This window comes from Pipra filicauda, unplaced genomic scaffold, assembly GCF_003945595.2.
Source record: "Pipra filicauda isolate LSUMZ 115617 unplaced genomic scaffold, ASM394559v2 scaffold19_size4547281_pilon, whole genome shotgun sequence".
Lineage (NCBI taxonomy): Eukaryota > Metazoa > Chordata > Aves > Passeriformes > Pipridae > Pipra > Pipra filicauda.
The window spans coordinates 4,007,631-4,035,337 of record NW_024104309.1 but is presented as its reverse complement, the minus strand read 5'-3'; the positions used below and the strand labels follow the sequence as shown (position 1 = coordinate 4,035,337).

General features: G+C 39.7%; 1 protein-coding gene across 5 annotated transcripts in view; it reads right to left on the bottom strand.

The window, feature by feature from the left end:
- PATJ (PATJ crumbs cell polarity complex component) overlaps nucleotides 1-27,707 on the bottom strand; it is a 145,256-nt gene that overhangs the window by 33,625 nt on the left and 83,924 nt on the right. For all 5 annotated transcript variants that reach the window (XM_027748746.2, XM_027748747.2, XM_027748745.2 and 2 more), the window contains exons 28-34: nucleotides 24,515-24,711; nucleotides 17,451-17,542; nucleotides 8,774-8,846; nucleotides 6,583-6,675; nucleotides 2,247-2,318; nucleotides 1,819-1,936; nucleotides 1,098-1,231 (exon numbers count right to left, since the gene is read on the bottom strand). In XM_027748746.2, coding sequence (XP_027604547.1) covers nucleotides 1,098-1,231; nucleotides 1,819-1,936; nucleotides 2,247-2,318; nucleotides 6,583-6,675; nucleotides 8,774-8,846; nucleotides 17,451-17,542; nucleotides 24,515-24,711 — 779 coding nt within the window. The remainder of the gene's footprint in view (nucleotides 1-1,097; nucleotides 1,232-1,818; nucleotides 1,937-2,246; nucleotides 2,319-6,582; nucleotides 6,676-8,773; nucleotides 8,847-17,450; nucleotides 17,543-24,514; nucleotides 24,712-27,707) is intronic.

The following is a 27,707-nucleotide window of genomic DNA, read 5'->3' as shown; positions in this document are numbered from 1 at the left end:
TTCCATCTCTATGTGAAACAGAGCAATTTGACCTCACTCTGCATAATTGGAGACTGGGATAAACGGGACCAAAAGCTGAACTTTTTCCAATTTCAGTTTCAATGCTCTAAAAGGTACAGCCTACACTTTGCAAAACAAAACTGTCTTTTTCCTTTCAATTTCCTTTCTTTTTTCCTTTGAACTGTTTTTCTTCTTTTTTTCTTGGTCTCTTGGAAGAGGACTCCTACATTGAAATTATCTGTACCTGCTGACATTCACTGCACTTCATGGCTTAATGACGCCTCACTATGATATTCTGGGGACCATCTGCATGTACCAGAGCAGCTCCACTGCCTGAAGTGTCTCTGTGGCAGGGGATTCAGGAGAATCCAGTACAGATATCTCTGCAGCAGAATTGTTTACTGAAAGAACTGAATTTGACATTCAAAAAACCCAATCTGGCATCTTTTACACTGTAGCATAATATCTCTTAAATGGAAAAGGGAGAGGAAACAGCAAGAGCAGAGGCAGAGAAGGGTTTAGCAACCAACTTGTTGAGCTTACACTTGAATTGATATGTTTTAATTCATCTGAAGATATCTGTTTAATAAACAGAACATCCAAGAGGCAGATTAAGTCAAAAGACACAGAAAACAATAAAAGATTACCTTTGGTTTACCTCTGTTCAGCAAGGGCTTTGCTGTCAAGCAGATAAATCACAGTTTATTTAAACAGCTACTAAGCATTTCTGCTCTCCAGACAGAGGTGTTAACCTTGCTGAAGCAGCTCTGCCTCTGCAACATTAATTTCTAGTCCAACCATTCTGGTAACTTACCTGCTTGCAACTCTTAATTCATAATGGTTAAATAAAAGAATATACACTTGTAACCTCTGACCATAGCAGAAAGCATTACTGAAACATAAACCTTTCAATTTAAACAGGAACAGCAACTGATCTGATACAAGGCAAAACTATCAATTATTATTGGAGACTGGAGTTGTTGGCTTGTCCTCCCTGTCCTGAACAACTCATTACAGCAATTAGACATTAAGAGCATTATTTCTTTGCCTGCTATTCTTTAAAAAGGACAGCAAATACTAGATTAATAGAAACTCACCAGTGGAGTGTCTTTCCCCCCAACGATGCTGAGTCCCAGGCCTGACCGACCCTTAGATATCTCTATAGTCATCTCTTGCCCTGGAACTATGGGACATGTTGCTGGATCCACAGGCAGTGGAGGTGGAAAGACACCTAAGACCATAAAAAGGTAAAAAAATAAGTCACACTGTACAATAAGAAAATTAAAACCACCAAAGGAATTGTACAACAACAACTAATAAGCTCATATTTTCCTATTAATTTTAAACAACTGAACTAGAGGACTATTCTGAGTCACCTCTGAATTCTTTAAATCAGAACAACTTGAGTTCTGGAAGTAAATGTTCAGAGTAAATGTCTGGGAGCACATCTAATTCAGTTAAAACCTAGACAATTCAGATCATGATGGCAAGGGGTCCCGATCAATTCAGGACAGATAAGTACATATTCCAGCACCATGGAACAGACAAATTTCCCAAACTGTCTTGACTTGTATTTTACTCAAAAACAGGAACAAGACCTTTGTACATAGAAGTCAAGAAAAACAAGCAAAGACACCTTCAAGCTCTCAAAAATTGTAAAATGAGAGAAAAATACAAACACTATAAAAAATAGGTCATTGGATGTTCAAAGAAAAAAAAATCTCAGTAAAAGTTATCTGGAAAGCAAAATGGAAACATCCATCCTGGGTTAAGGTATTAAAAATACACTATATTGTGAAAAAAAGAACTGGTTCATACTACGGCTGGTGACTTCTGCCTCTGGAGAAAGGTAAGTAGGTGCTGGCTCCAGGGGTATCTCCTGTAAGCTGACTGGCACTTTAGTTGAAGATTTAGATTGTTTGAGCTGGTTGAGGTCCTAAAAGCAAAGCAGAAGCAAGAGAGATCAGTTATCAGTCATAGAATAGCACATTAAGTTGATATTATCATTAGCTGTTCATTATCATACCTTACTAAATCCTCAAACTTAATAGAAGGAAAATAAGCAATTTCCACATACTTAAAAAGAAGAAGTAATTTTTCAAGTTTCCACCAATAAAATTATTTTAATGTCTTCCCAGTTAGCCCCTTCCCCTCATAAATCACTCACTCTTCAACTAGATGAAGCCCTCAGAACCCTCCCTTTCTGGTTAACATAAACACAGAGATATTTTCCTAAACACCCGTACATTTTCTGGGAGCTGCTCCTCTGTTTCCTGCTCATCTGCCACCATTGGTTTCTCAGTTTTATGTTTCACATCCTAAAAAAGAAAAAAAGAAAGTTAGGTGCATTGAAAATGTCTCTTTAGCTTAAATAAAATATCCTCCAAAACTCAAAATGATGATTCTGTGCTAACGCAGTGATATTTTGGAGGGACAGGACAAGAGGGAATGGTTTCCCACTGTCAGAGGGCAGGGCTAGATGGGATATTGGAAAGGAATTCCTCCCTGTGAGGGTAGTGAGGCCCTGGCACAGGTTGCCCAGAGAAGCTGTGGCTGCCCCATCCCTGGAAGTGTCCAAGGCCAGGTTGGATGGGGCTTGGAGCAACCTGGGATAGTGGAAGGTGTCCCTGCCCATGGCAAACCTAGAATTTGAGTTGGGTTCTAAGATTCTATAATTTCTTTGTGTAAGTCCATTTGCAGCACCAAACAAAGCTGAAATCCAAAATGAGAAGAGAAAAATCCAGTGTGAACACAAGAATTATTAAAAACACACCCCACAGTTTTGAAGCCATACAACGTAAGGGAGGGACTTTCAGGGAGGAGATTATCATATGTGCTCTATGTTGTTCCAGAGCAACATGAAGCTCTATAGAAGAAGGAAGTGTGTCCTCTGGAATGACCAGGACAGCAATTCCCCTCAGTGCCCACAGCAGAACAGGGCTCAGTCATCTGCTCTCTCCACCTCCCCCTCCCTTTTTGGCACTCTTAGATAAAATAACTGCTTAAAATGCATCCTCCGGCCTCATTATTAAGATCTCCAGCAATGGTATTTCAATCACAGGCTCCACTTGTAGCCTTATTTCTTTTTGAATCCTTGCAATCCACTAAAATATATTTTTTATCTCCTACTTCTACAACTGCTTCCAGACAGTTACAGTGCTCTCCCTCGTTAGCTCATAGCCAAACTGGGGTCACTTTGATTCCAGTATCAGTTATCTTCCCCAATGTTAAAAACCCTGATAAACAGCCCTGTTTGTAGAAAAGCTGAGTACCAGCTTCAAAAGACAACAGAGATATTCCGCATCTCAAATAATTTCTAATTAAGATGACAATTCATACATTAAAAAAAAAGAAAGGCAAATCAAATTTTAGGTAACCAAGCTTGCAAATACTGGCCTTGTTTGCTAAAGTTTTATTATGTTAAATGATGCCAAGTCCCACAGGATTTTTTTTTTTACCCTGCATTTTTCTCCAAGTTGTAGTTCTATAACTCTGACAATTATCCAAATGGATAACGGGAAAAAAGATAAAGTGGTGATCTCATTGTATTATCAGAGGTGTCAGGGGAGAAATGGGAAGACTGCTTTGTCATTTTCTGAGAGATTGTTTTAGTGAGCAATGAAAAATTATTTCATACTTCCCTTTTTCATTGTGATATGTGACTGAAATCTGAAACTTCATCTTGAACATCAAGTAAACACCAAGCATCATCTTTACATCTCTCTAATCTTTTAACTAAGACTGTGCTGGAGGTACCTGAATAAAATAAGCACCAAATTGGACACTCAGGATTTGTCATAAGCCTGCAACCGACTGATTTAATCTAATTTAAACCCCTCAAATCCATCCAAAAGCATTTTCACAAAGCTCCTCCTCTTTGCCAATGTTTCAAGATTGTGTTTTCTGTTTGTGGTAAAGACACATTATTTTTCCAGGTTCAAATATTTAAAGGAAAATGAATCCATTTTCACATACCATTTTTACCTTTGTTGAATTAAAACTTTCCAGAACATCTCAAAGCCCTCTTACATCAATTCTCTTCCAACAACACTTCGTGGAAAGCGAGATTGCTCCAGTCCTCAGAAACCCACAACCTTCTCTCAGGCCACCTCAAACCTCAGCTAATAAACACTCAGACTTTGCCTAACACTTCCACTGGCTCCAGTTCAGAAGTAAAGTTGTTTTCCTTCCCCCTTCTTATCATCCAAGTCTACAATGATGTCCATTATAGAACTTTATAGCTTTTAAAGTGATGAAGTGACAACAAAGAGTATGTTGGGAGAGACTGACAAATTTATCAGCAACAGATGAATGAAGAACGATGCGAATTTTTTTAGTTTTCCTTTTATTACAGCTGTCACTTGGTGAGACATCCTGCCCATGCTTTGAGCTGTACATACTTGTGGAAGATCTCTGCTGATAAGCACATACTTTTTATTTACTCAGTGAACTTGATCTTACTTGTTGACTTTTACATTCCTGATTTCTCCTGACACATGACTGAGAAATTCAACAACAATGGTGAAGTAGCACTGAGGCTCTAGTAACAACCATCACGCTCTGAAAAACAAGGCACTGGGTTTTCTTTTGCCTCTACAGTCACTAAAGACTGCAAGAGAAATCTCTTTTCCCCAAAATACTGAGCTTTCTTGTGCTGCTCTGCTGTGTCAGAATCTTAATGCCAGTGTGACTACAAACCCACTTCCTTCTGGTCAGAAGGGAACAATCACAACCATCAGTATTACTGAACTTAAGATACACTCAGAAATATTTGCCATGTAGTTTTAAAATCCTGATGGAAAGAAAACTGAAATTACGAAACTGCCTTTTGCCACTATTTTTCATCCATTTATACTCCTAAACCAAGGTTTGGCCCAACTGAAGGTGTTATGGAACAACAGTTGGATCTACAGACATTCCAATACTTTTCTAAATCCACCTCCTAGTCCTAAACTTTTCAATAGTGTTTATTTAATGGAGAAATTAGCGAGCCACCTCTAAGCAAATATACACTGAATGAAGGCCTTTGTCTTCTCTTACCTTCCTGCCACTGCTCTGTTTTGGATCACTCTTCATCTTTTTTTTTTTTTTTTTTTTTTTTTTTTTTTTTTTTTTTTTTTTTTTTTTTTTTTTTTTAACTTTTCAACTCCTACCTTTTGGTTTCACAGTTCCCTTCTTTCTTGCTTCAAGTCTGAAAAGAAGCTGCCAATGTATACTGGGTTTCCTGTTGTTCCAGAGGTGTCTTCCCTCCACACCTCTCTTGGATTGCTGCAATTTTTTCCCCATTAAATTCACATCTCCTCTAATATTATTCAAAAAGCTGCACAGCACAATAGCTTATACCAAGAGTTCATTTTTGTATAAGAGATTTTATATATTTTTATCCACTTCAGTCTTTGAGCAATTTCTCATATTACCTTGTAATTTCTCTAAAGTTTCTTGCCAAGTTGAGCAAGAACACTAATAAAATCAGGTGAATAACACCTGTAAATACATACAATAAAACTCTGATTCATTTATATTCCAGCCTATCAAAGGACTGTGCACAAAGCTACCAAATAGCAATAATTCAACTTCTTTGTAATCCATTAGGAACATAAATCAATCCATGGTGATTAATTCTAATGACTGAATAGCACATAACACTTTCTAACTCTTGGAGTTCACAGACTCATTAATTACTTACTAGCTACAGAACATTATGTATATTCAATTTATATTTGCAAAACCCAGGACACTCTGCAAAAGACATGATGGGGCAGGAAGAAAACATGTAAGAGAAAAACCATCCAAAAATGTCAGGTTTTCTTAGCTGAGGACACATACAGACTGTGCAGGCACAGCAAGTCTCAGGCAATGCACTCCTTGAAACAGGAGAAGGGCAAAAAATCTGCCTCAGCAAATTTTAGGCACCTCTAGGTTAGTTATGTTTAGTAGTTTTCCATTTAAAACTTTATTTAACATAGAGTCCAAAAAAAAGACATTAGAGCTGCACCCTGAAGGACTTTCAGATTTCTGATAATGCACAATCCTGACCTATTAAACAACAAAAAGTCCCATCTGTATCAATGAGAAGTTGAGTATTTATTACAGTGCACACTGACAGACCCACATTAAACCACAAGTTATGAGCTTAATGCAGAAATTGCTGAGAGTAACTCTATAGCTGTGTTATTCAGGAGGCAAGACTAGATTATGATAATAGACATTTTGGCCTTAGAATTTATGAAGCTATGAATATAAATAAGAACATGATTTACAAATCAGGCTTTTTTCTGAAGTTTGTCACACATGGATGGCAGGAGTGGAAACTCAATGCCTTCACTCACTAAGAATCCAAGAGAGGGCCAAAGGGCTACATGAAAACTCTTATCTCGATATTTTAACAAATTATACTGACTGCTTAGTTCATGAAAACAGTCTGTGTATGTAAAGCTGAGAACTTGCTTTTACATATACTGGGTATTTTTTGACATAAGTGCTGCAATACTCCAATAAAAAAGCAGAGAAAAGCAATCAAGCCAGTGAGCCTCCATTTCCTAAGCTCTAATCAATGATTAAATGTTGTTTTAAGTCTCTTACAGCTTTGTTGGATTCCTCATCAGTCAAACTTTTCATGACAACTTCCAAACTCGGGTCTTCGTCACCACTCGCAGGTTCAGTGCCACCATGATCCTGGGGGAAAGGATTGACAACAGTTTTTAAACAGATGTATGAAGAAGCCTCCTCGATATCTCTGTTTCATACTCAGCACATTACAGGAAACCTAGTTTGAACAGGTTGGTAGAATCATGGAATGGTTTGGGTTGGAAGATCATCCCGTTCCATCCCCTGCCATGGGCAGGGACACCTTCCACTATCCCAGGTTGCTCAAAGCCCCGTTCAACTCGGCCTTGGACACCTTCAGGGATGGGCCAGCCACAGCTTCTCCAGGCAACCTGTGCCAGAGCCTCACCACCCTCCATTTCTTCCCAATATCCCATCTAAACCTGCCTAGTCTAAAGTATCACTAATTCAATTACATGTAAAATGTAACATGTTGATTCTCATTCCCCTTTTTAAACCAACCAGGTCCTGAATTTGAAAAGATTTTTATCTATTATTTTGATTTACTTAATTTTAAAATAATTGATCCAAATTTGGAGCTGTTCTCTCTTGCAAAGCAAAATGAACTATCTGCAAAAAATAAATTTTCAATACCTTCAGTCATAGAAACAAAATTATTTCTCAATTTTCATTAGACATTTTACATTGAAGTGCATAAGATGAATATTAAGAGATCAGATGAAGATAAAGAGATAAGACAAAGGAAACCAACACAATAATAGATGGTAACTATGGCACCCTGATATTCCATTACACCAGCCAGGCTATTTAATGTGATCTGACAAGCTACACACAGGGTGCACATAAGACACAATGTTAAATATTTATTCGGTTATTTCAAAGACATTTGAAGATATAATTTCAGGATATAAGGCTTTTTTTCTTTATTTAAAGACAGGAAGAGCTGCCAAAGGAAAGCAATGCATACTTCTGTACAACATCACTATTTTTGGTTACATTTATTTTAGATAATAAAAAAAATACTAGCTATAAGTAAAAACCTGCATTTACTTATAAAACAAACATAATGTAAATAGTAAGAGATTGCCATTAACGCACGAAACTCAACCCACAAGCATCTCCCTCTAAAGACAAACACAACACAGGCTTTGGTAGAGTCTAATTACAGTTATTTGACCACAGCACAGAATGTGCCTAAACAAAGTTTCCGGCTTCATCCTGAAGACACAAATATTAAAAAAAGCTGGGAACAAATGCAGGTATTAAAGAGTCAACAAAAATAAAACGAACTCTGTAAATTGTAATTTGCAATGCACCAGTTGCACACGGGACATGCTGCTGGGATGAAGGCGAGAACGAGAAGCCAAAGCATGTCCAAATATTACTCAGATACAAATAACATCTAAGCAGTTCTTGCACTGTACAGCACTAGGCCTGTATGGAACAGCCATCAGTGGTAAAATAACCTGGAATGCAACAGCAAGCAAGGAGATGCAAACAGGAGATGCATCCAGCATTACCTCACATGGACCTGTGCTGAGGGATCACAATGATGCTCATGGAAATACCAGGAGTTCAATGCACATGAATTTCATCAAGGCAAGACCAAACCTCAATTTAATTATAAAGCATCTTTTGCTTTATTAGCTCAAACAGAAATAGAATTAAAAAGCAACAGCAAGGCTAAGCATGTAGTTTATCTACAAAATTTAGTTACGCCACATTGAGATGTCAAAATAATAACAGTGTGGTGACCCTGCAGGGATTCACGGTGCTCAGGAAAGAAATCAGTCTGCACTGGGCCTGAGGTAGCAACTCTAATGATGGAAAACACTGGTAACATTACTAAACTAAGATAGTTTTTGCATTGGAAGGTTGTTCTAGGCGAAAGTTCCTCACCACGACTACTCTAACCAGCTGAAAAAGGAGCAGGTTAGGAGATGGCAAGGTTTTAGTTTGGAGCCTTCACTTCCTCCTGTACAGCAATAACATCTTTAATACCTACTGCTAATGCCTTTCAGTAACACTGAGATCAATAAAAAAGAGACGGGGAAAATAAGCCTATTAGGTCAGGTCTCTACCCAACGCATTTTATGATTCAGGGTTTAATTAGACAAGGTGCTCGAACTTATCATGAGTTGCTAATTATGATTAATCTATCTAATTTAGCAATCTCTAATTAAAAATAACAACCCACAAACCTTACCTCGGTGGAAGAATGGGAGCCTGAAGGTAATGGGAAGGGAGTAACAGCCATCTGATTGACTGCATCTTCACTCCTGTACAACAAAGAACATGTTACACACCAAACCATCATGGACAAACTTTCCTTTTGAGTTGGTTCTGCCCATCAAGAAATTACTCTCAGTAGCACAAAAATTCACTGTTGCCTACCAGAGTTAAAGCTTAGAAAAGCACTTCATTTTGGCTCTTCTTTGTTTGCAAACAGATCACATCCCTTCTTGGGACCACAGTAGTTTCATCCAGGGCGTGCTGACATCACATCATTTGGAAATCTGATTTTGTGTGGATTAGCAGAGGATGCAGTTGGAGTTTATGGTCCCTACACATCAGCAGATGTGCTAACACTTTGTTAGCCTCTTCTAATAGTGTCCATGTTAGTAAGCTGCTTGTTTATAGTCTCACATCCACATTACTGAAATACAATATCTGTTGTAATATATTAGATTGCGTTTTCTTTTTTTTTTTTGTTCCTTTTTGCTGTGGTATTGTCTAAAAGATTTAATGTAAAAACTTGGAATAAATGTTATGAAATGCAGGGATAAGAGGAGATGAACACTGATTCTCCCTGCATTATTTTCTCCAAGATACTTATGATGTATGGCATCTTTTCCTCTCTCCTCTTTAAAATGCTTCTGAAGTTGACATCTGATTACTTTGCGATTTCCAAAAGCCTATTTTTTTTCATTAAACAGTATTCTGCCTTGCTAATGTTTTTCCTCAACTGCCATTTAAAATGATGGGGCTTGTGGAATTAGCTCTGCATTTTTTTGGCCTCTGTAAAATGAAACCAAGTAATATATGATTTCAGTGATAACATCTAAGGCAAATCATCATAGAACCATAGAATGGTTTGGGTTGGAAGGGACTTTAAGGCTCATCTCATCACAATCCCCTGCCATGGGCAGAGACACCTTCCACTATCTCAGGTGGTTCCAAGCCCCATCCAACCTGGCCTTAGACACTTCCAGGGATGGGGTAGCCACAGCTTCTCTGGGCAACCTGTGCCAGGGCCTCACCACCCTCACAAGGAAGAATTTCTTCCATATCCAACTGACATCTGCCCTTATTCAGCTTCAAGCCATTTCCTCTCATCCCATCACTTCATGCCTTTGTGAACAGTCCCTCTCTAACCTTTTTGCAGGTCTCCTTTTTAGGAGGAATCAGCAATATTGTTGCTTCACAGCTTCTCAGATGAAAGGAAATGACTTTTCATGCAGGGGGTCTTCTGGGTTTGATTTCTGGTCCTGTTTACTACATTCCATGTCACTGTGACACAAGCAGGATTTTTTCCTCTTTAATTTCTAGAATAAGCTATTAGACTAGAATGTGCTTAAAAACGTTTTACAGAAGTGCCTGAAAGAAAAAAGTCTTATTTTATCCCTTGAGAGTTAAACACATGAAGCTAAAACACATGAAGTTAATAAACAGAAGCATGTTCTGATCACTGAGAAATAACACTGTGAATCAATAGCTCTCAGCACAGCAGCAAATGGGAGTCACAGGCATTTGAAATGATAAATCCTGCAGGCAAAGGCTGGTGAATTCATTTACTTATCTTCAACCAAACAGCCATACGATTCAAAGGGACTGGTTGGGTGCTGCTCATTTCTGTACTCGCTCCCAGCCTCTCCTCTTGGCCCTGCTCAAAGCCTTGCAAGAGTGGGAAACCACGCTCAGATCACGGCGCGGTTCGTGATGCAGAGACATGGGGCCAAGACACACATCTGAGGCAGGCACGGAACCAAGCCCAGGAATTTCATCAGCATTTCACAATTTCCAAGTGCATTTTACCCCGCCAGGCATATTGGGCAAGGACATTCTCCCTCCTCTTATCTCCGTGAGACATCGATCTCATTATGTTGCTTTTCTAACCTACAAGAATAAACCATCCCATGTGAGGTGTCGGAGCCCTCCCAATTTTTCTTTGACTGTACAGTTTTTTCTGATAATAGTTTATATAAGGTACAATCAGCATGAAAACTAACCCCACTCTGTAGCTCACAATTAGACTTAAAGAAGAAAATAACAAAGTATGTATAAATATTTGTAGGAAATACTCTAAAAATTGCTACACAGAAGCTCCTGACAAACTGGGATGTAATTAATTATCCAAACTAGTTTTGACTTCATACAGACAAACTTTTTTTTTTTTCTATCAATGGGAAAATATCTTTATGCAGCTTTAAATGGATGGCCATTTTTATTTCAAGCAATAAAAACCCACTTACAGTAATTCCTTGGGAAAAAAAGGAAAAAATATAAAACCCCCCAAGGTTACACAGTGTCACAACTTGTAATCTCCCCCTGCTAGGACTCGTACATATTTAAATACTTTAATGCTGCTTCAAAGGAGAATGCTTCAAAGCAGAATCAAAGTGAGAACATATTTTAAAGTGACAGATCTAATAATAAATTGCTGTTTCTGCTCTCCACTTCCATAAGTGTCCTCAACTAAAATGTGAATTTATTTACAACCAAAAGGAGTAATCATCTTCTTTTGAGGCAGGAGCAGACAGCTTAGAAGTCTGAACATCATATTCAAATTACAGTGACTGCAAATGAGAATTCAATGTATTTGCCAATAGTTGCTCCATAACCACCTCCAAAAAAGCTGTTCTCAGTTACCAGTGCTCACTATTGCTTGGGGTTAAAGTGTCTAATATTGCTTGGGGTTAAAGTGTCTAAACCCTTCACAGTCAAGACACAGCTTCATAGTCTCAAGTCAAAGCAACATAAATGAAATTTATACAGCACGAAGGCTTAGGTGTTCCCCCTTCATTATCTGCAAAAATTACAAACATTCATGGCTCTTATTCCAGCTCCTAGACTGGTTGGTATCTGATACTGGGATAGGAGCCCACCTCCTGGGTGGGCACCAGAGAGCTGTTTAAATTTCTTTGGGACCACATAAACTGAGTAGGAAAGGAATTCATCACTCCTCCCACAAATTCCAGGGCAGGGACACCTTCCACTAGACCAGGTTGCTCAAAGCCCCATCCAACCAGAGATGGGGAGCCCAAAATCTCTCTGGGCAACCTGTTCCAGTGCCTCATGACCCTTCTAGCAAAGAATTCCTTCCTAATATCTAATCTGAATCTTCCCTCCTTCAGCTAAAGGTCATTCCCCCTTGTCCTGTCACTGCTGCCCTCATGAAAATTTTCTGGTTTCCATTTTACTTACTCTTACATCCCTCAGGTTTGTGGTGGCACAAGCTCATTGTCATGCAATGCCAAGAAAATCCTTGTTTAATGTGGAATGAGATTCCTTGCCTGTCTAAAGCAGAGCACCTCACCTACAAGAGTGTCCAAACTTCTATGATCAGTACAAAAACCAAGCCAAATCCTAAACCAGACCCACTCAAAAGGGCAATCCCAGCACCTAAATGACTTAATTTAGGACAAGATGAATAGAATTGCTCTTTGGGGGCTCCTGACAACTGCTGACTAATCACAGAAGTCCGGATGTCCTCTAGTTGTCTAAACTAAGGGACACAATTCTCCTGCCAAACTATCTGCAACTACACAGTTCATGAACACTAAGAGATCATTTGACAACAGTTTTGTAAGTGGTTGTGGATGTTTCTTGGGAATAAAAGGTACATGAAGAATCAGAATAAAAACCCTTGTATGAAGTGATATGACATCTTACTGGAACAGATCTGTGGACGAAGGGAATAAACATTTGCTCTGTAAGCCTTAGAACTCCCACTACTTGTGACACCAGGACATAATGTCCTGCAAATTACTAAAAACATATACTGTCCACATCCTGCTTGTTAATTAAAAAAAAAAAAATCTGGGCAGGATCTTGCATTTTCTCATCTTTGTTTTCCCTCTAGAAGTTCCTTTGGAAAAGAGGAGCTGCAGGAAAGCTGCACACTGAGAAGCCACACTGGATTATTCCTTCAGCTGCATGCTTTGTGTTATGCATCTTCTCAAAAAAATTCTCCTATTAGCAGCAAGAACAGTCTTGTTCTCCATTTCCTCTCCATCCACTCCTAACTACATGAGAGCCAAATGCATCCAGGTATTTTAAATGAACAACTAATGTACATATAAACTATAGCTTAGGTCTTCAAAGGTTTGAAAGAGTCCAAATTACTTAACTTCCTCAACTGTGTGCTTGTTCCCACATGTGTATGACAGCAAGGAGGAAACAGCTCTGAAGAAAACAGGAAATGTTCAAACTTGCACACACAGTGCCTGGCAAGGGCTTACTTTTTAAGCTTTCCCACATGAAAGAACCTAAGCAATCAAAGCAAGTAAAAACAGAGTTTATACTATTAAAATATGGTCAATTATCACAAAATATTCTGACTTGGAAGGGACCCACAAGGCTCACTGAGTCTAACTCTTAAGTGCATGGCCCACACGGGATTATGTAGGTTAGAACAAACAAGAAATTATTATCTCAAGTATGACAGCATTTGAGATTGGTACATAACATAAAATGTTACTTATGGAGGTTTTAAAAGAAGAGCAAAGACCAGTGACAAAGTCACAGCAATGAGGACTGTTAAACAGCCAACCCAGACACTCTCTTGGCTTTCCCAGTCCTTGGAGTAGAAGGATCTCTCTCCTTTGCATGCCACCATAAATAACAGAATAGTCTTTAGAATTGCACCTGGAAATGGAAGGAGGGGTTGGGTGACAGAGATTTGTGGGCTTCATCAAGGAGCTACAATCCCATCAGCAGGAAGCAAAGATAACAGAACGATGACTGCAGTGTGGGAGGGCTCTGGACAGCAAACAGATGGTATTTAAATCAGCAAAATCCCTTACTCTGAAAGCACTTCTCATGTTTCATCACAGCACAAGACAATTTTCTTTTAAAGAATAAAGGTAGACCAAAGAATGATTCACAAAACTGAACACAATGGGAGGATGGTTTGAAATCAGTGGCATTCACTTTGATTCAAGCATTCAACTATATTTGATCTGCTTATTATACCAACAGTGAAGCACTAAACCAGATTAAAGACAGTTAATTGAGCATGGAAAAAACCACTGAATTTGCTGAATCATAAAATTCTCCCTGTAAAAGAGCATTCTGATATAAACTGGATTTCCTACTACAGATGTAAAATCTAATTATATTGTTTTATTATGCATCTTACAAGGATGGACTTACAATGCATGAACAAAAACCACAACGGATAGAAACAGTTTCTATTTTGGGAACTAGGGCACAGACACTCCTACAAGAAGCATATCCATTTCTGATATTATTACCTGGCTAATTCCTGTTGGAGATTTAGACCAACAATTTCAAAAGGTAACTAAGACATTACAACACTTATTGCCACTATATTGACACTATATATTGACACTGTAACTGCAAATCTTTTAGATGCTTTCAGAAGCTCACGTAATTAATGAGACCACTGGGAAACAGGGCTGTGCTAAGACCTATATACTGGAATCTGGCCAAAATCAACTGCTTTAAATAATCATTATTAACTTAATTGAGGAAAAGATGCTCATAAACCAGAGTGAGAAGCCTTCAAATATAGGGGGACATCTGTGATTCTCACAACAGTTACTGCACTATGTCTCATCAGCAAAAATTTCAGGAAAGGGTGGGAATGCAATTGTAACACTACCTGAATATAAAAAAGTGTGAACAGATTTTTATAGCACAAATGGTAACTCAGTAACTTAGTAAGAAGTCAAAAAGGCTGAGGTCACCTTATATTCTTTATCTTTTTCTAGAAAAAAAATAAATTTGGGGTTGGAACGAGACGATCTTTAAGGTCCCTTCCAACCCAAACCATTCTGTGATTCTCTTAAGTTATTTAATGATAGTTATTACAGTTCTCACAGAAAGGTTTTTCTGTGCCCAGGAATTTCTGGGCTTCTTTCACAACTGATTAAAGAGTTTATGGAAACATCTCCCTGCCCTGCACATGAACCGAAACAGCAGGAATAGGAAAAACCTTGATGCTGTTTCCTGCTTCGAAGTGAAAAGCACCACACTTATCGCTGAGCATCCTTCATCTCAGGAAAATAAGGCCTCAGGGTGTCAAAGAGGGCACTTGGAATAGACCAAGAGTTTCACCAGTTTGGCTTTTATGTCCTAGGTCAGCTCAGTCAGGCACGCAGGAACCTTTCAGGCTGCAGACCGACGTACTTCTGAAAAACTGTAATCTATTCAGGCCTTTCACTGGTGAAACTGAAATATTAATATCTTCATGCACATGAAGAGCAAATTGATTTCTCTCACAACTTCTGCAGTACATGTTATTTTGCTATGGTGAGCTGTGGCCTCCTCATGCTCCTGGATGTGTTTCGGCTGTGTTACTCTACACACCTTCTACCTTTAGGAGAAGCTTCAGGGATGACAGTGCTCAGGAGGAGGAAAGCAGTAGTATTTCTGTTGCAACTGGCTCCATAATTTTCAAAGCATGATAGATGTAATGGTATCCCGCTCTTTCCACATCATTAGAGCCCAGAGGAACATATCTGAAACCAGCCAAGCAGCAAAACCTACCAGGAGAGCTCAGCCTGCTACACTCAGCACTTTGTTTGCAGCTGGGAAAGCCATTGAAGGCATGTGCAGATTCAAGATGCCTCTTGCTGCTCTTATTTACTCCAGCTGGCACCACATTGTGTTAAGTAGTGGCATTTCAATATCCCCATTTTATATTATAGTTGATAAAGCCAAACCCCCCACTTCTTCCACTGAACTGTGCCACGGATAAGACTCCTAGGACTGCCACAGCCCATGTTTTCATTCAATAACATCCACTGTTTTTGTGGTCTAAGATGTAGGAATGGGAAGCACCAAGATAGACTCAGCTCATGGAATATAGTTTGCATGAGAAAAGAAAATTATTTTTGTTTCTCCTTAAAATTCACTTTTAAGAGAGACAGTCTAACCTGGCTTTGTTAACATTAGACCATACATCAAAAAACAAGGTGACATCAGTTTTCTCCCCATGTTAGAGGCAGTGCTCCAGTTACGAATGACATCCTCTCAGTGGGAGAATTCCTTTTCATTGCTGTTCTCTGGGTTGAGCAAACTGACACATCAGTTGTCAGTGTTAAGGCCAAGAGCAGTGACAAGATGTGTGTGCTCTTTACAACATCAGCAGCAGCACTTAAAAGTTGAAATCAGGTGGGTTTTTTTTAAACTCTACCAATGGAAACGAGAATCACCCAATGGTATTTCCAATATCTATTTCTAATATCTCTTGAACATGATCAAGATAAAATTTTGCCTTGAAATTCACTGCTACACAGACAATCTGAAAAGGAGAATCATAGCTAAGAATTTACATGGCTTTATGTAAAACATGCACTGAGGATTTTCAATCCATGGCAACTGGAGCTAACATGGACCCTTCCCTGGAGTTCTGCAGTGCTTGGAGCGGCAGGGCAGGCTGCAAGAAGCCCACACTCTTGCATTTTGGTTTCATAAGTTGTGGTTTTGCCTCTGGAACTTCCTACCAGACACATTTTCCACATGCAATTAAATAATGGTGAGTGAGTTGTGGTACGTGACGTTTAATTTTCAATGGCTGGAGAAAGTAACACAGGAGCTGCAGGCAAGATCATTAATCTCCTCCAGGTCCTCTGAGTTGCCAAGGATAGCAACTCATTCCTCACTGTGCTAATGTTGCTCTTCCATCATTTTTGTGTATGCTGTACCAGGCAGAGCCATGCCAGTAAATGTACACATTTACATGCATTCACCCACAGATTATTACATTGTTCACAGGGAATATGCGGATGAGCAGAGAATATAAAACAATATCAAGTATGATGTATATGTTAGTGAGAAGATCACATTATAAAATGGCATGGGCGTAAGTGCCCAACAAAAGTCACAGCTGGAATTTATTCTTAAATACACATTTATGAAATTCCAGTGTATTAAAGCATATGTGAGTCCTGGGAAAGAGGCAGCTTTTTCCCAGACCTCCTGCCCAGGGTCATAAGAGCAACACTTCCTGAACTTCTGAGTGAATGTATGCAGGTGTCTTTAATTCACATACAAAGAGGAAAAATTTTCATGCTTGGAGCAAAATAAAAATGCCCGCATGTAATTCTTATGCAGATGAAAGGCTGTTTTAGCATATTCCCTCCCACACAATCCATCCCAGTGCTCCTTGGCAAAGTCAGGCTTCGCCTCTGCACAAACAAGTCAAAGCTCAATTTTAAAATCCTCTTTTGATACCCACACAAAGGTATCCTTCACTCTTCCACCCAGACCGTGCTCCAAGTGCTCCATCCACACTTTCCTGTTCCTTTCCCAGGAGCCCCAAGCCTCTGAACCATTTTCACTCCCCCCTGGAAGCCTGAGTGAGCAAACTGCACACCTCAACTTTATCCTGAACCAACCTAAAGCACTTTAGGTTGGAAGAAGTAGCTCTCATCAGGGTGCTCCAAAGCCCAAGAGGAACAGCTCAAGTCTTCAGCAGACACCCCTAAAATCAGCATTCAATGACATTAGATTCATATTTTTTACATTACTGAGGAGAATTCTTCAATTTTTCCAAGAAGAACAGTCAAGAAAAAGGTTTATTCCACTTCAAAGAGAACTGAGCAAGTTCAGCAATTTCAAAACAGGCTAAATATGTAAATATGTCATGTAATAGACTAAAGTGCAACAAATGTTTTGATGAGAACTGTTCTTACCGTATGAAAACCAGCTTGACCTTTGATGGGGCAGTTTTAATGATTGCAGAAGCATTCTGGTGACTTCTTCCATACAATATCTGATTGTTTATCTGTTAAAAGAAAATGGTTTTCACATAAGTGGAGAAGTACACCTTGTTTTAATTTATACAACCAAGACTTCCAAGTGTACTGTGGGAAAAGGAGATAAGGCTCAAAGAAAGTGTGGTCTGCAAAGTCTAGACCTATACAAAACAGGAAGCAATGCAGAGCTAATTTACTGTTATTAGTAAGCCACAAATGAGAGACATCTTTTTTTTTTTTTTCACAGATCCCTAGAATGGATTTTAAGGATTGCTCCTAGATTTTTTGAAAACAACTTGATCTGAGAAGAATCAGAGAGATGACAACAGCACAGATGCTTAGACAGACACTCCTATACTTTACCTGCAGGCTACTGGACATTTAGGAAAACAGGCTATTAAGATTGTGCTGACTCCTCAGCTCTGCTGAAGGAAACAGAACTGACAGTCATAGAGATGAAGGACAGTTTAAGGACACACCACATCACTTTTGCTATGATGGATCTAACACTTAAAGCACAGCAACAGACACTACTTTGGACACTTTTGCTGTGTGCAAACCACTGCTGTTGTTTTCAGAGGGAAACAGCCTGGCTATGGACATGAGCCAGGTGTGCCCAGGTGGGCAAGAGGGCCAATGACACCTGGATTGTGTCAGCAATTGTGTGGCCATAGGACCAGGGCAGTGCCCATCCCCCTGTGTTGGGCACTGTGAGGCCACACCTCGAAACCTGGGGACCCAGTTCTGAGGTCCCCAGTCCAAGAGGGACATTGAGGGGCTGGGGTGTGCCGAGGGAAGGGAACAGAGCTGGAGATGGGTCTGGAGCACCAGGAGTGGCTGAGGGAGGTAGGAGGGCTCAGCCTGGAGAAAAGAAGGCTCGAGGGGACCTTCTCACTCTCTGCAACTCTCTGACAGGAAGGTGGAGCCAGGTGGGGTTGGGCTCTGCTCCCAGGGAACAAGGGACAGGATGAGAGGAAACAGCCTCAGGCTGTGCCAGAGGAGGTGTAGGTTGGTTATTAGGGAAAATTTCTTCATGGAAAGGATTGTCCAGCACTGGCACAGCTGCCCAAGGCAGTAGTGGAGTCTCCATCCATGGAGGGATTTAAAAGCCACGTGGATGTGGCACTTGGGGACATGGGTTAGTGGCGGCCTTGGCAGTGCTGGGGAATGGCTGGACTCGATGATCTTAAAGGACTTTTCCAACCTAAACAATTCTATGATTCAATACTGCAGTTTTTTCCTCCCACTCTTAATTTACAACATAATATTTACATTCACATTTGATATACCAATGCTGTTTAAAACAATAATGATAACGGAGCCCAGGAACAATTTACTAGTGATTATAGAAGGAATTTTTGTTACTGCAAATGTTTGTATTGGATTCAGGGTTTGTGGTCTTAGAAGATTTTTTCATTCAAACAAGAAGTAACTGGCCAAATCTTCCAGCCTTGTGTGATATGGGCTCGTCGGTCATGTTGGGAACTTCACAATACTTCCATCTTATTTTCAGTGGGTCAAAACAAGATGTAAGTTCATCAGTTAAATAAGAACAATGCCAGAACAAGAATAAAACCCCTAACACTCGATTGGTCATTGGGATTGAAGTGCAAAGCATCTACCTACCGAATCATTTACTGTGTAAAGAGAGACCCAAGAAAGGTCCACAAAGGCCTGAGCTGGCATGAAATGATCAGCACTGAGGAAATAACATCATGTCAACATTCCTAATGGTTAAATATGGTTTTGTCTGCAACTGCCATGGTGGCAAAGATAGGGAGAAAAGCAACATCCTAGGCCAGACTTTGCTAATCAAAGATAAGCTTAAAAATCCAGGGGCAAAAATAAATGCTCAGTTGCATTCTGGCTTCAAGTTCAACTTGAAACTTTCAGTGAGTTTGTTGACTTAATTTCTCTAAGCTCAAGAATAATTTATTCACTGGGAATAGCGTATGCTTTACAAATTGTTTGGATTTAGTTAAATTACCATCAATTCTTCTAAACAGCAGACTTCTTAGATTAAAATTTATAGTCTTTACTCTGGCTAAATTAATCCTATTCACTACATGTATCAAATAGTCCAAAATTTAATTAGCTGTGAGCTGGGTCTGTAAGTTATAATTATTTAATTACACCAAAATGAAAGCATAATCAAAGTAATATATCTCCACAAGGCTATGGGCTGTCCCACATAGTTATTACAGCCAGTATTAATTTTTTTTTTTTAAAAGTGTCACTTTCTTTTGCAAAATAAATTCATGCTGTAGATACCACAATGATGAGCAAAGCGCAAAAGCCTACTTAAATAAAACAAAAAAGAGAACGTCTAGGATTTCAGAAGAAACACCATTTTAAATCTTTCAATTTAAATAAAGTAACACATCAGATTAAGCAAATAGTACTTTGGGAGTCAAAATGTATAAATCTGTGCTTTACTTTTTTCATTAGAGATTAGAAAAGAAAAACAAAGCCTCAACTAAGCAAAAGAAATAAAGTGATCTAAATCAACCTCAACTCTTCTTTAAATGTCTCTTTCTATAACCCCTTGGAAAGTCAGCAGAGCACAGAGAAAGATAAAAACATGCTACAGGTATGAGGTCAGGTCAGCACACAAGTTCAATCTTTAATATAATCACACATTGCTTTATGGTAGATTTAATCACATATCCTAACTGTACTGTTGCCTTCACCTTCAAAAGTTTTGGTTTACAGTTTCATGCACCGAGGTAGCAGAAGTACAAACTCACGGATATCTGAGCTCTTAAATTCAGAGGAAAAAATTTAAAGGATTGTTTTCTTCTCAAACTTTAATTTGCAGAAGAGAAACATTAGATATGGATATTAAAAAAAAACACCAAAACCCCACAGTGTTTTCACTACGTGGCAGTAATGGAAATCCATAAAATTAGTATCATCTGATTTTTATGAAAATGAAGTTAAATGATACCCCAAAGCTAGTAAAATACTGGCATAGCTTTCTGTAATAATTATTTCTTTGTACCCGTGCAGGAGGTTCCTTCTAACCACAGGAATTGTAGCATTTTGAGATACAACCAGACTCTCTGAAACAATGGAAAAAGTTTCCAGAACTTTTTTATCAGTCAAATTTTATATATTGAAACCCCATTAAATAGACCAAGCTCCCAAATAATAAAGCATGAGGAAAATATTGGAGAGAAAAAAGTAATTAGAATGTGAATTTCCCTTTCCTCACCAAATTTCTTGCTGGGCACACATTCAAACATGTGCATCATCTAAAGTGATCAACAGACCGTAAACTCCATAAGGAGAGAAAACATCCTGCTCTGAGCTGGCAGCTCTTCCCCGTGGCTTCCCACCTACAGAGTGTGGAGAGAGAGACAGGACATTGGAAAACCTGTGCCCTCCTACACAACAGCTTTTCCATCACAGCCTTACCTATTTGCAGCTTTAAAATCACCACTTAAAACTAACCTTTACTGTATACAAAGTATTTTTACCCTCCTTTGAAAAAAACTAAAAGGACATTGGCACAGGTTGCCCAGAGAAACTATGGATGCCCCATCCCTGGAAGTGTCCAAGGTCAGGTTGGATGGGGCCTGGAGCAACCTGGTCTAGTGGAAAGTGTCCCTGCCCAGGGCAGGGGGTAGAACTGGGTGAGTTTTAAGGTTCCTTCCAACCCAAACCATTCTATGATTCTATTCTACGATTCTATAGTGATCCCACAACAAATAAACTGAGAATAAAACACATTTTATGAAACGTAAGTGGCATTGTGAATTTGGCTGGGTAACTAATTTACTTGGGCAATATACTGCTGTATCTATTATATTATTACAGCACAACTTCAATTTATCTAAGCATCTTAAAAAAGCAATAAAAATGCACTTAGCACAAAAGCTCTCTGGCTTTGAGCTATGACAAAAATGACACACAAAAATAAAAAGTAATAATTGCCTCTCAGGCAACAGTCCAGAATGGACAACAGACAAACTCTGTGGTCACTCTTGACTCTGAAGGCTGGCTTTTACTCTTTCAAGAAATGCTGTGGCCTCAGACAACAAAACAAAGAATCACAGAATGGGTTGTGTTGGAAGAGACCTTAAAGATGATCTCATTCCAACTTCCCTGCCACAAGCAGGGAAACTTCCACATGCAAACAAGCAGTTTCCTTCCACCTGCTGCCTCATCTTCATCAAGATAAGCAAGGATGGGGAGATGGCAGCATATCCCAACATCAGTAATTTAGCATAACTGGGCTCTCAACAGCTTGGTTTATTAATAGAGCACAGTTGAGTCTCTTATGGAGAGATGATAATAATAATAATAATGATAATAGCAGGGTGGATTCTGCAGTGTGAATAAAACCTCCCAACAGGACAGAGCCATGCAGAGCTCAGGAGCAGCAGGGCTCAAAGCACAGGGACAGCTCCAGGTGAACACACTGCGGGCCATGCTGGGCACAATCACAAACAGGACTGAGCCCAGACTAATAAGACCCGAAGCAGTGCAGACACCTGCACTAAAACAGCAAGAGTGCGAGGCAGGGACACCACAGATGGTTCCTCTGCTTGGAAAAAGAAACGAAAAGCAGAACTTGTGCCCTGTAAAAAACACATTCTTCTGCACAGAGACCAAATCCCGACCCAAGTAGTTTTCCTCCACGTATGACAGCAGGATGAAAGGACCTTCTCTCTCAAAAATCTATTTTCTTCAGCCACATACCCATCGAAAATACATCACTGTATATGAAAATGATTAAAAAATAATGATGACATACAACTTTTTTATGTGATCTGCATTTCCCTCAATGTACAGGCTGTGAAAACAAGCCACGATCATGCCCCCAGAAGACTACTGTTGTTTGCAGAAGCTAAAAGTGAGATGATATTCCATTAATTCACTGACAAAAGATTTTATGAATAAGGTGCTGAGGCACATCCTTCAATTGAATCCAATCAAACTCCAGTTCAAAAGAAAAATGAACAGGTAATATCTATCCATCCCTAACTCCATCCCATTAACCTTAACTCCATCAAAACCCACAGGGAGTAGTCTGCACATAGTAGTAATGGAGCAAGACTAACCAACAGGATTCGCTGGGGCACCCAAGGACAGTGCAGAGAAGCCAGAGGTTTCACAAGATGTGAATCCCTTCTCTTGTTGATATGTTCCAGTATTGAAAACTGATGTTTAATCACAGATGCAGATGCAAATATACCTAAAACATGCAGTTAGATGAGAATCAAACATGAGTTCTGTCATTTCCTCACTTCTGAGCACCCGAGTTTGCAATTCATGCTCTTCTAACATACTTCCTTGTAAAAGACACTGCAAGTAAATTCAGTTGACAATGTTGACCTCTGCATCCCTGGCATGGAAGCACTATGAATATTCAAAAGCCATCTGGATACAGTCTTGGGCAACTGGTTTGATGTGGCCCTGCTTGAACAAGGGAGTTGGACCAGATGACCTCAGGAATTGTTCTCCTGCCCACCAGTGACACACCTTTAATTTGATTGCAAAGGTAAACAAGAGTGGCAGTTACTAAAGTCTCTTTGAACTTTTTATTTGAAGTTTGGCATTTTTGAGATGGAGAAACTCACTTTTCTTCCAGTGGAAAAAAAAAATCAATCTTTTTATCTCCAGTTTAACGGGGAGAGGAATTAGAACAGCACCACCAATTTGGAAAATGCTCCTTATAACATGGCTCATCCATGCAAATCCCAAGCCTTGAGGGATATGTGATTAATCACAGATGGTGCATCTTTCAAGTACTGCTGGCACTACTTAACATTAGATCTTCTCTTCTACCAGGAACTACCAATGAAATGCACAGAGGAAATCAGAACTGTGAGTTCTTTCATCTGGTATGCACCCAAAACTCAACAATTTGCCTTTTTTTTTATACCTTTAAAATTCAGTGTCAGGGATAGAAAAATATAAATTTGAAGGAGCAAGTAATTTTCCTACCCTACTCCATTATGGTATAGACCTTCACACCATTTCTCACACTTAAAATGAAAACAACAAATTTCAGATGGGGGTGTTTTTATAGCAAAACATCTTTCTTGTACTATGTGTATTGAAAACCCCTAATTGCAGAACTGTTAGACAACAACAAATGCTTAGCCAATTCTGAGTACTCCCAAGGTATCCCCAGGCAGTCAAACTGCTCTTTCTCAAGTCAAGAAAAGTGAAAAAATAGGTGGTTTTCTGATTGCACAGAGAGCTGCTGAAAGATCAAAGCATCACCACCCACAGAGTACAGCAGGTCAGCATATCCCCGCTCTTCAGTGAGAGCTTCTCTCTCAGGGTAAGATCCCCAGGGATGGATGATTTTTTTAAACCACTGAAGCAATCATGACGTGGGGAATCACTGCAGGTACTGCAGCAAAGTGTCATTTTGCAACAGCCAAAAAATCAGATGAAATGAAGGAAAGCTGTGCTTTCAGTCTGAAGGTGAAGGAAGGAGATTGGAGGAAAAGTGAAGACAAAATACTCCAGTTGCTAATGAGCTCTCTTGCCTCGTGGGTGAACTTGTGCCAGACACAACTAAAGAAAATAAGTATTTTAAACAGATTATAGCATGAAATTTATTTTCAGGATAGGGAATATCCCTGTCATCTGTAAAAACACATATGGTAACTTTGAGGGGTTTTGTTTTTTTTTTAATGTAAGGTGTGAATTTCCCTGTAAAACCACATATGCACTTCAAGGATGGATTTACTGTCCTCTTCCTGCCTTTCAACAGTCCCTCCCAACGCAGAGCTTGTGAACATGCTGAGAGCACAGACTTCGCTGACAAGACATTAGTTTTCACAGGCCAATGATTTTTGTTTCACTGAAAACACATTTACCTGCCAAAGGCCAAGTTCTCAGTTGGCATAAATCAGCACAGCTCCTTCCCTCAGCCACCTAATTCCACTTGCAGGCTTTATTTAAGGTTCAAGTGATGGCTCCACATATGCCTCTCCCTCTCTCCTCATGAGCTTTGCTTAAGAACTAAAGGAAACACTTACTTCTAGGAGCTCATCACCAATGTGCATCCTTCCATCTCGTCCCGCGGGTCCATCCGGATTGATCCCAACTACAAAGATGCTCATCCGGGAGCGGTCCTTGTTGCCAGCGAGGCTGAGTCCCAGCCCATTTTTGTCTTTCTCAAGCTCAATAATGTGCAACTCTCCTGGGAGATCTGCATATCTTTGCCTGATTTTTTCTAGGAAGGTCAAACATAAAATGAGTTAGAACATGAAATAACTTATACACAGATGTTCAAGAACACATACAAATATGCTAGAAATTTATGACTTCTCAGCAAACACTGTTTTTAACAAAGGTCTTTTCAGCACAGACTCTAAAATACTGTTTGCTGTGTTTGTATCATTCATATAGCAAAATGCAGCATCAGCTGCAAATATTATTCACATTAAACCCACACTATTTTAATTATTTGTACAACAGCCTGCTTCTAAACCAAAAATTTTCTGTAAGGAGCATAAACAAGGAAATTCCAGAGGTACCTTTACTGCACAAACCCCATCAAATTCAGGAAACTCTCATAAAGTTCGAGCTGGTTAATTAACCACTGCGGGAAACTGAAGCACTTAATGGTTCCAACATTACTGCAGACTCATATCTCAAGGTAAAACCTTCTGCTTCTTTCTAGTGACTCAGGACTCTGCTCACCATGCTCTGCTTAACACGAGGTGCTGCTGCACGGGCGATTACGCAGAGCAGATGTCAGTGACAATGTAGATGAGTGATTATGCTTTTAAATGCAGCTTCACTTGATATTAAGGTGGTTATGTGTCTTTCATCTACATTTCAACCATCCCTGTGACAAGAGCTCAATGTATTTACAAAGTTATTTGGAGCACACTGCATGGCTGTGGATGATGACAGTTTAATCTGAATGTCTTTTCACCAACATCTATCACTGTTGCTGGTGAGGGTGATTTTTTTTCTGCCTGCTTTTCCTTTACAGATTTTAAAGCCAGTTTAAAACACCCAATGCTTCAGATAGGCCACACATCTAAAAAAGCAAGTCAAAGGATATCGCCGTGACTGGATGTCACCTTTAGTACAGAGCCCAAGGTGAAAGAAACCGCTGCATTATGCATTAAAAGGAGAAATAAGGGATATTCTATGTTCAACCATATCCCTGAGTCAGCAGCAGGAGCTAGATCAATATTAGCTACTACCATCCTCCTGGGGAAGCATATTTTAATAGTACAATTTAACTACTGTAGTGAGTGTTCCCATGACAACAAGAAAGAGGGAAAAGAGCTGGGGAAGGTGAGAGAGAGGCAACTAAAAGTGAATAAAAACTGCTGAGAAGAAAGATGATGAAGTAGAAATGTTCCTTCCACATCCCCTGTGCTGTCAGGGTGATTTAGCCAAACTTGGGTCATTCCCAGCAGCTCTCCTCTCCAATGGTCCTTCCTGAGTAATTGTTCCAGCTGCAGCAGCCCCTTGTGCCTTGGCAGAGACCACTGGGACAAAGGCAGCAGCCTCCCATCTCCAACCCCAGGTGCATCCAAGAGCATTACCTGCACTCAGAGCAACACACACAAGAACCAGCTCTCCCATCGTTGTATTTATAGGCTAGCATTTTCTGCCACATTCAAAATCCCTGGTGCCTGAGACTAAAAGCTGGGGTGTGTACATTAAGGATGAGATGTTATCCCTACAAAGCTGTTAAAGCTCTCCAGAGGTCTCTTACAAAATCAGAATATCTTAAAAAAATGGATAACTCATTTTTTACTATCAATTATATGCCAAAAAATTCATATAACTGCATTAAATGGTAATCCATGTAGCTGCAGAATTCTTTAATATATTTCTTAAGTAATGGGGTCAAAATATAATTAGAGGTGTGATTTGCTACATGAATTTGGAAGCTGTTTTTTGTATGCAGGATATGTCCTGAAAAAAACCAGCAAGAGGAAAGGTCTTGAAAATCATGCTTCTGAACAACAGGAGATACAGGCATGTTTATTCATGGTTTATTCACATCACCAAGGTTTAATTTACTTTGCCCATGAAGCAAGTCCAGACCCGAAGAGCATCAAGACATTTGCTGCCCACCACAATTAGACAAATAACTCATTACAGCTGCAGTATATCCCAGAACAGGTAATGGGTAGAAAAGGGTTTTTTTATTGATTGCATTTTTGTGGACAAAGGAAAGACTCAGTGCTGGAGGGATGCTGTTGACTGATCATTGCGCTGCCACAATTCCTTTCACTGCTTGTTGTACACGGGGAACACATCTCACTTTCACTTGCCAAGAGCAAGGAACATGTCTAAAGCATATTTTTAACAACTTACAGTCAGATGCACAGAAAAGAGCTGAAGAAGCAAGGAACGCACACACTTAAATGCAGTACAGATGAAGCTGCACACCTTCAGAGCCTGCTTCAAAACTCATTTCTTGCTTGTCAGTAAAACTGCTTGAAATTCCCCAGCAGGAGCAGCCCTGTGACATTGCAAACACACATTGCTCCAGCCTCTGTCTGCAGACATAGTGCCTCTGAGGTTGCCAGTAAGTCTGTAATTCTGCAGTGTTTCCCCTCCTCAAAATGAGTTTTCTCACATGGGAAAAATGTTAGCAGTTCAGAAGGAGACACTGATTCCTGTTTTGAGCTGGGCTGAAACTAAAAGTAAGTTTAAGTCCTCCAAAAATTAGTAGTTAGGGCAATTGCCTGGGAGGAGACAGAGTCCCACTGAAGTTTCTGGCCTGCCTGCATTGTGCCAGGACTGGAAAGCTGTTGAGCTGATTCCCAGCTCAGCGCTCCAGCTGTGCCATAATCCCCCACTGTGGGAAGAAATCATTGTGTAAAGAAAAATTTATCTGGGCAAAAAAGAGAGATCAACTCCAGGGGTCATCAAATTGCTTCTATTTATTAAGAGATTGGATTGTTACGGCTTGGTTTTTTTTTGGGTCTTCCCTGTTGCCTTATTTGTTTGAAAAAAATCTTACTCACATGGAAGGAATCACAGAATCAGCCGGGTTGGAAAAGACCTCTGAGATCATCAAGTCCAACCCTTGATCCAACACCACCGTGGTTACTAGACCATGGCACTAAGTGCCACATCCAGTCTCATCTTAAAAACCTCCAGAGATGGAGAATCCACCACTTCCCTGGGCAGCCCATTCACATGCCTGATTACCCTCCCTGTAAAGAATATCTAACCTAAACCTCCCCTGGC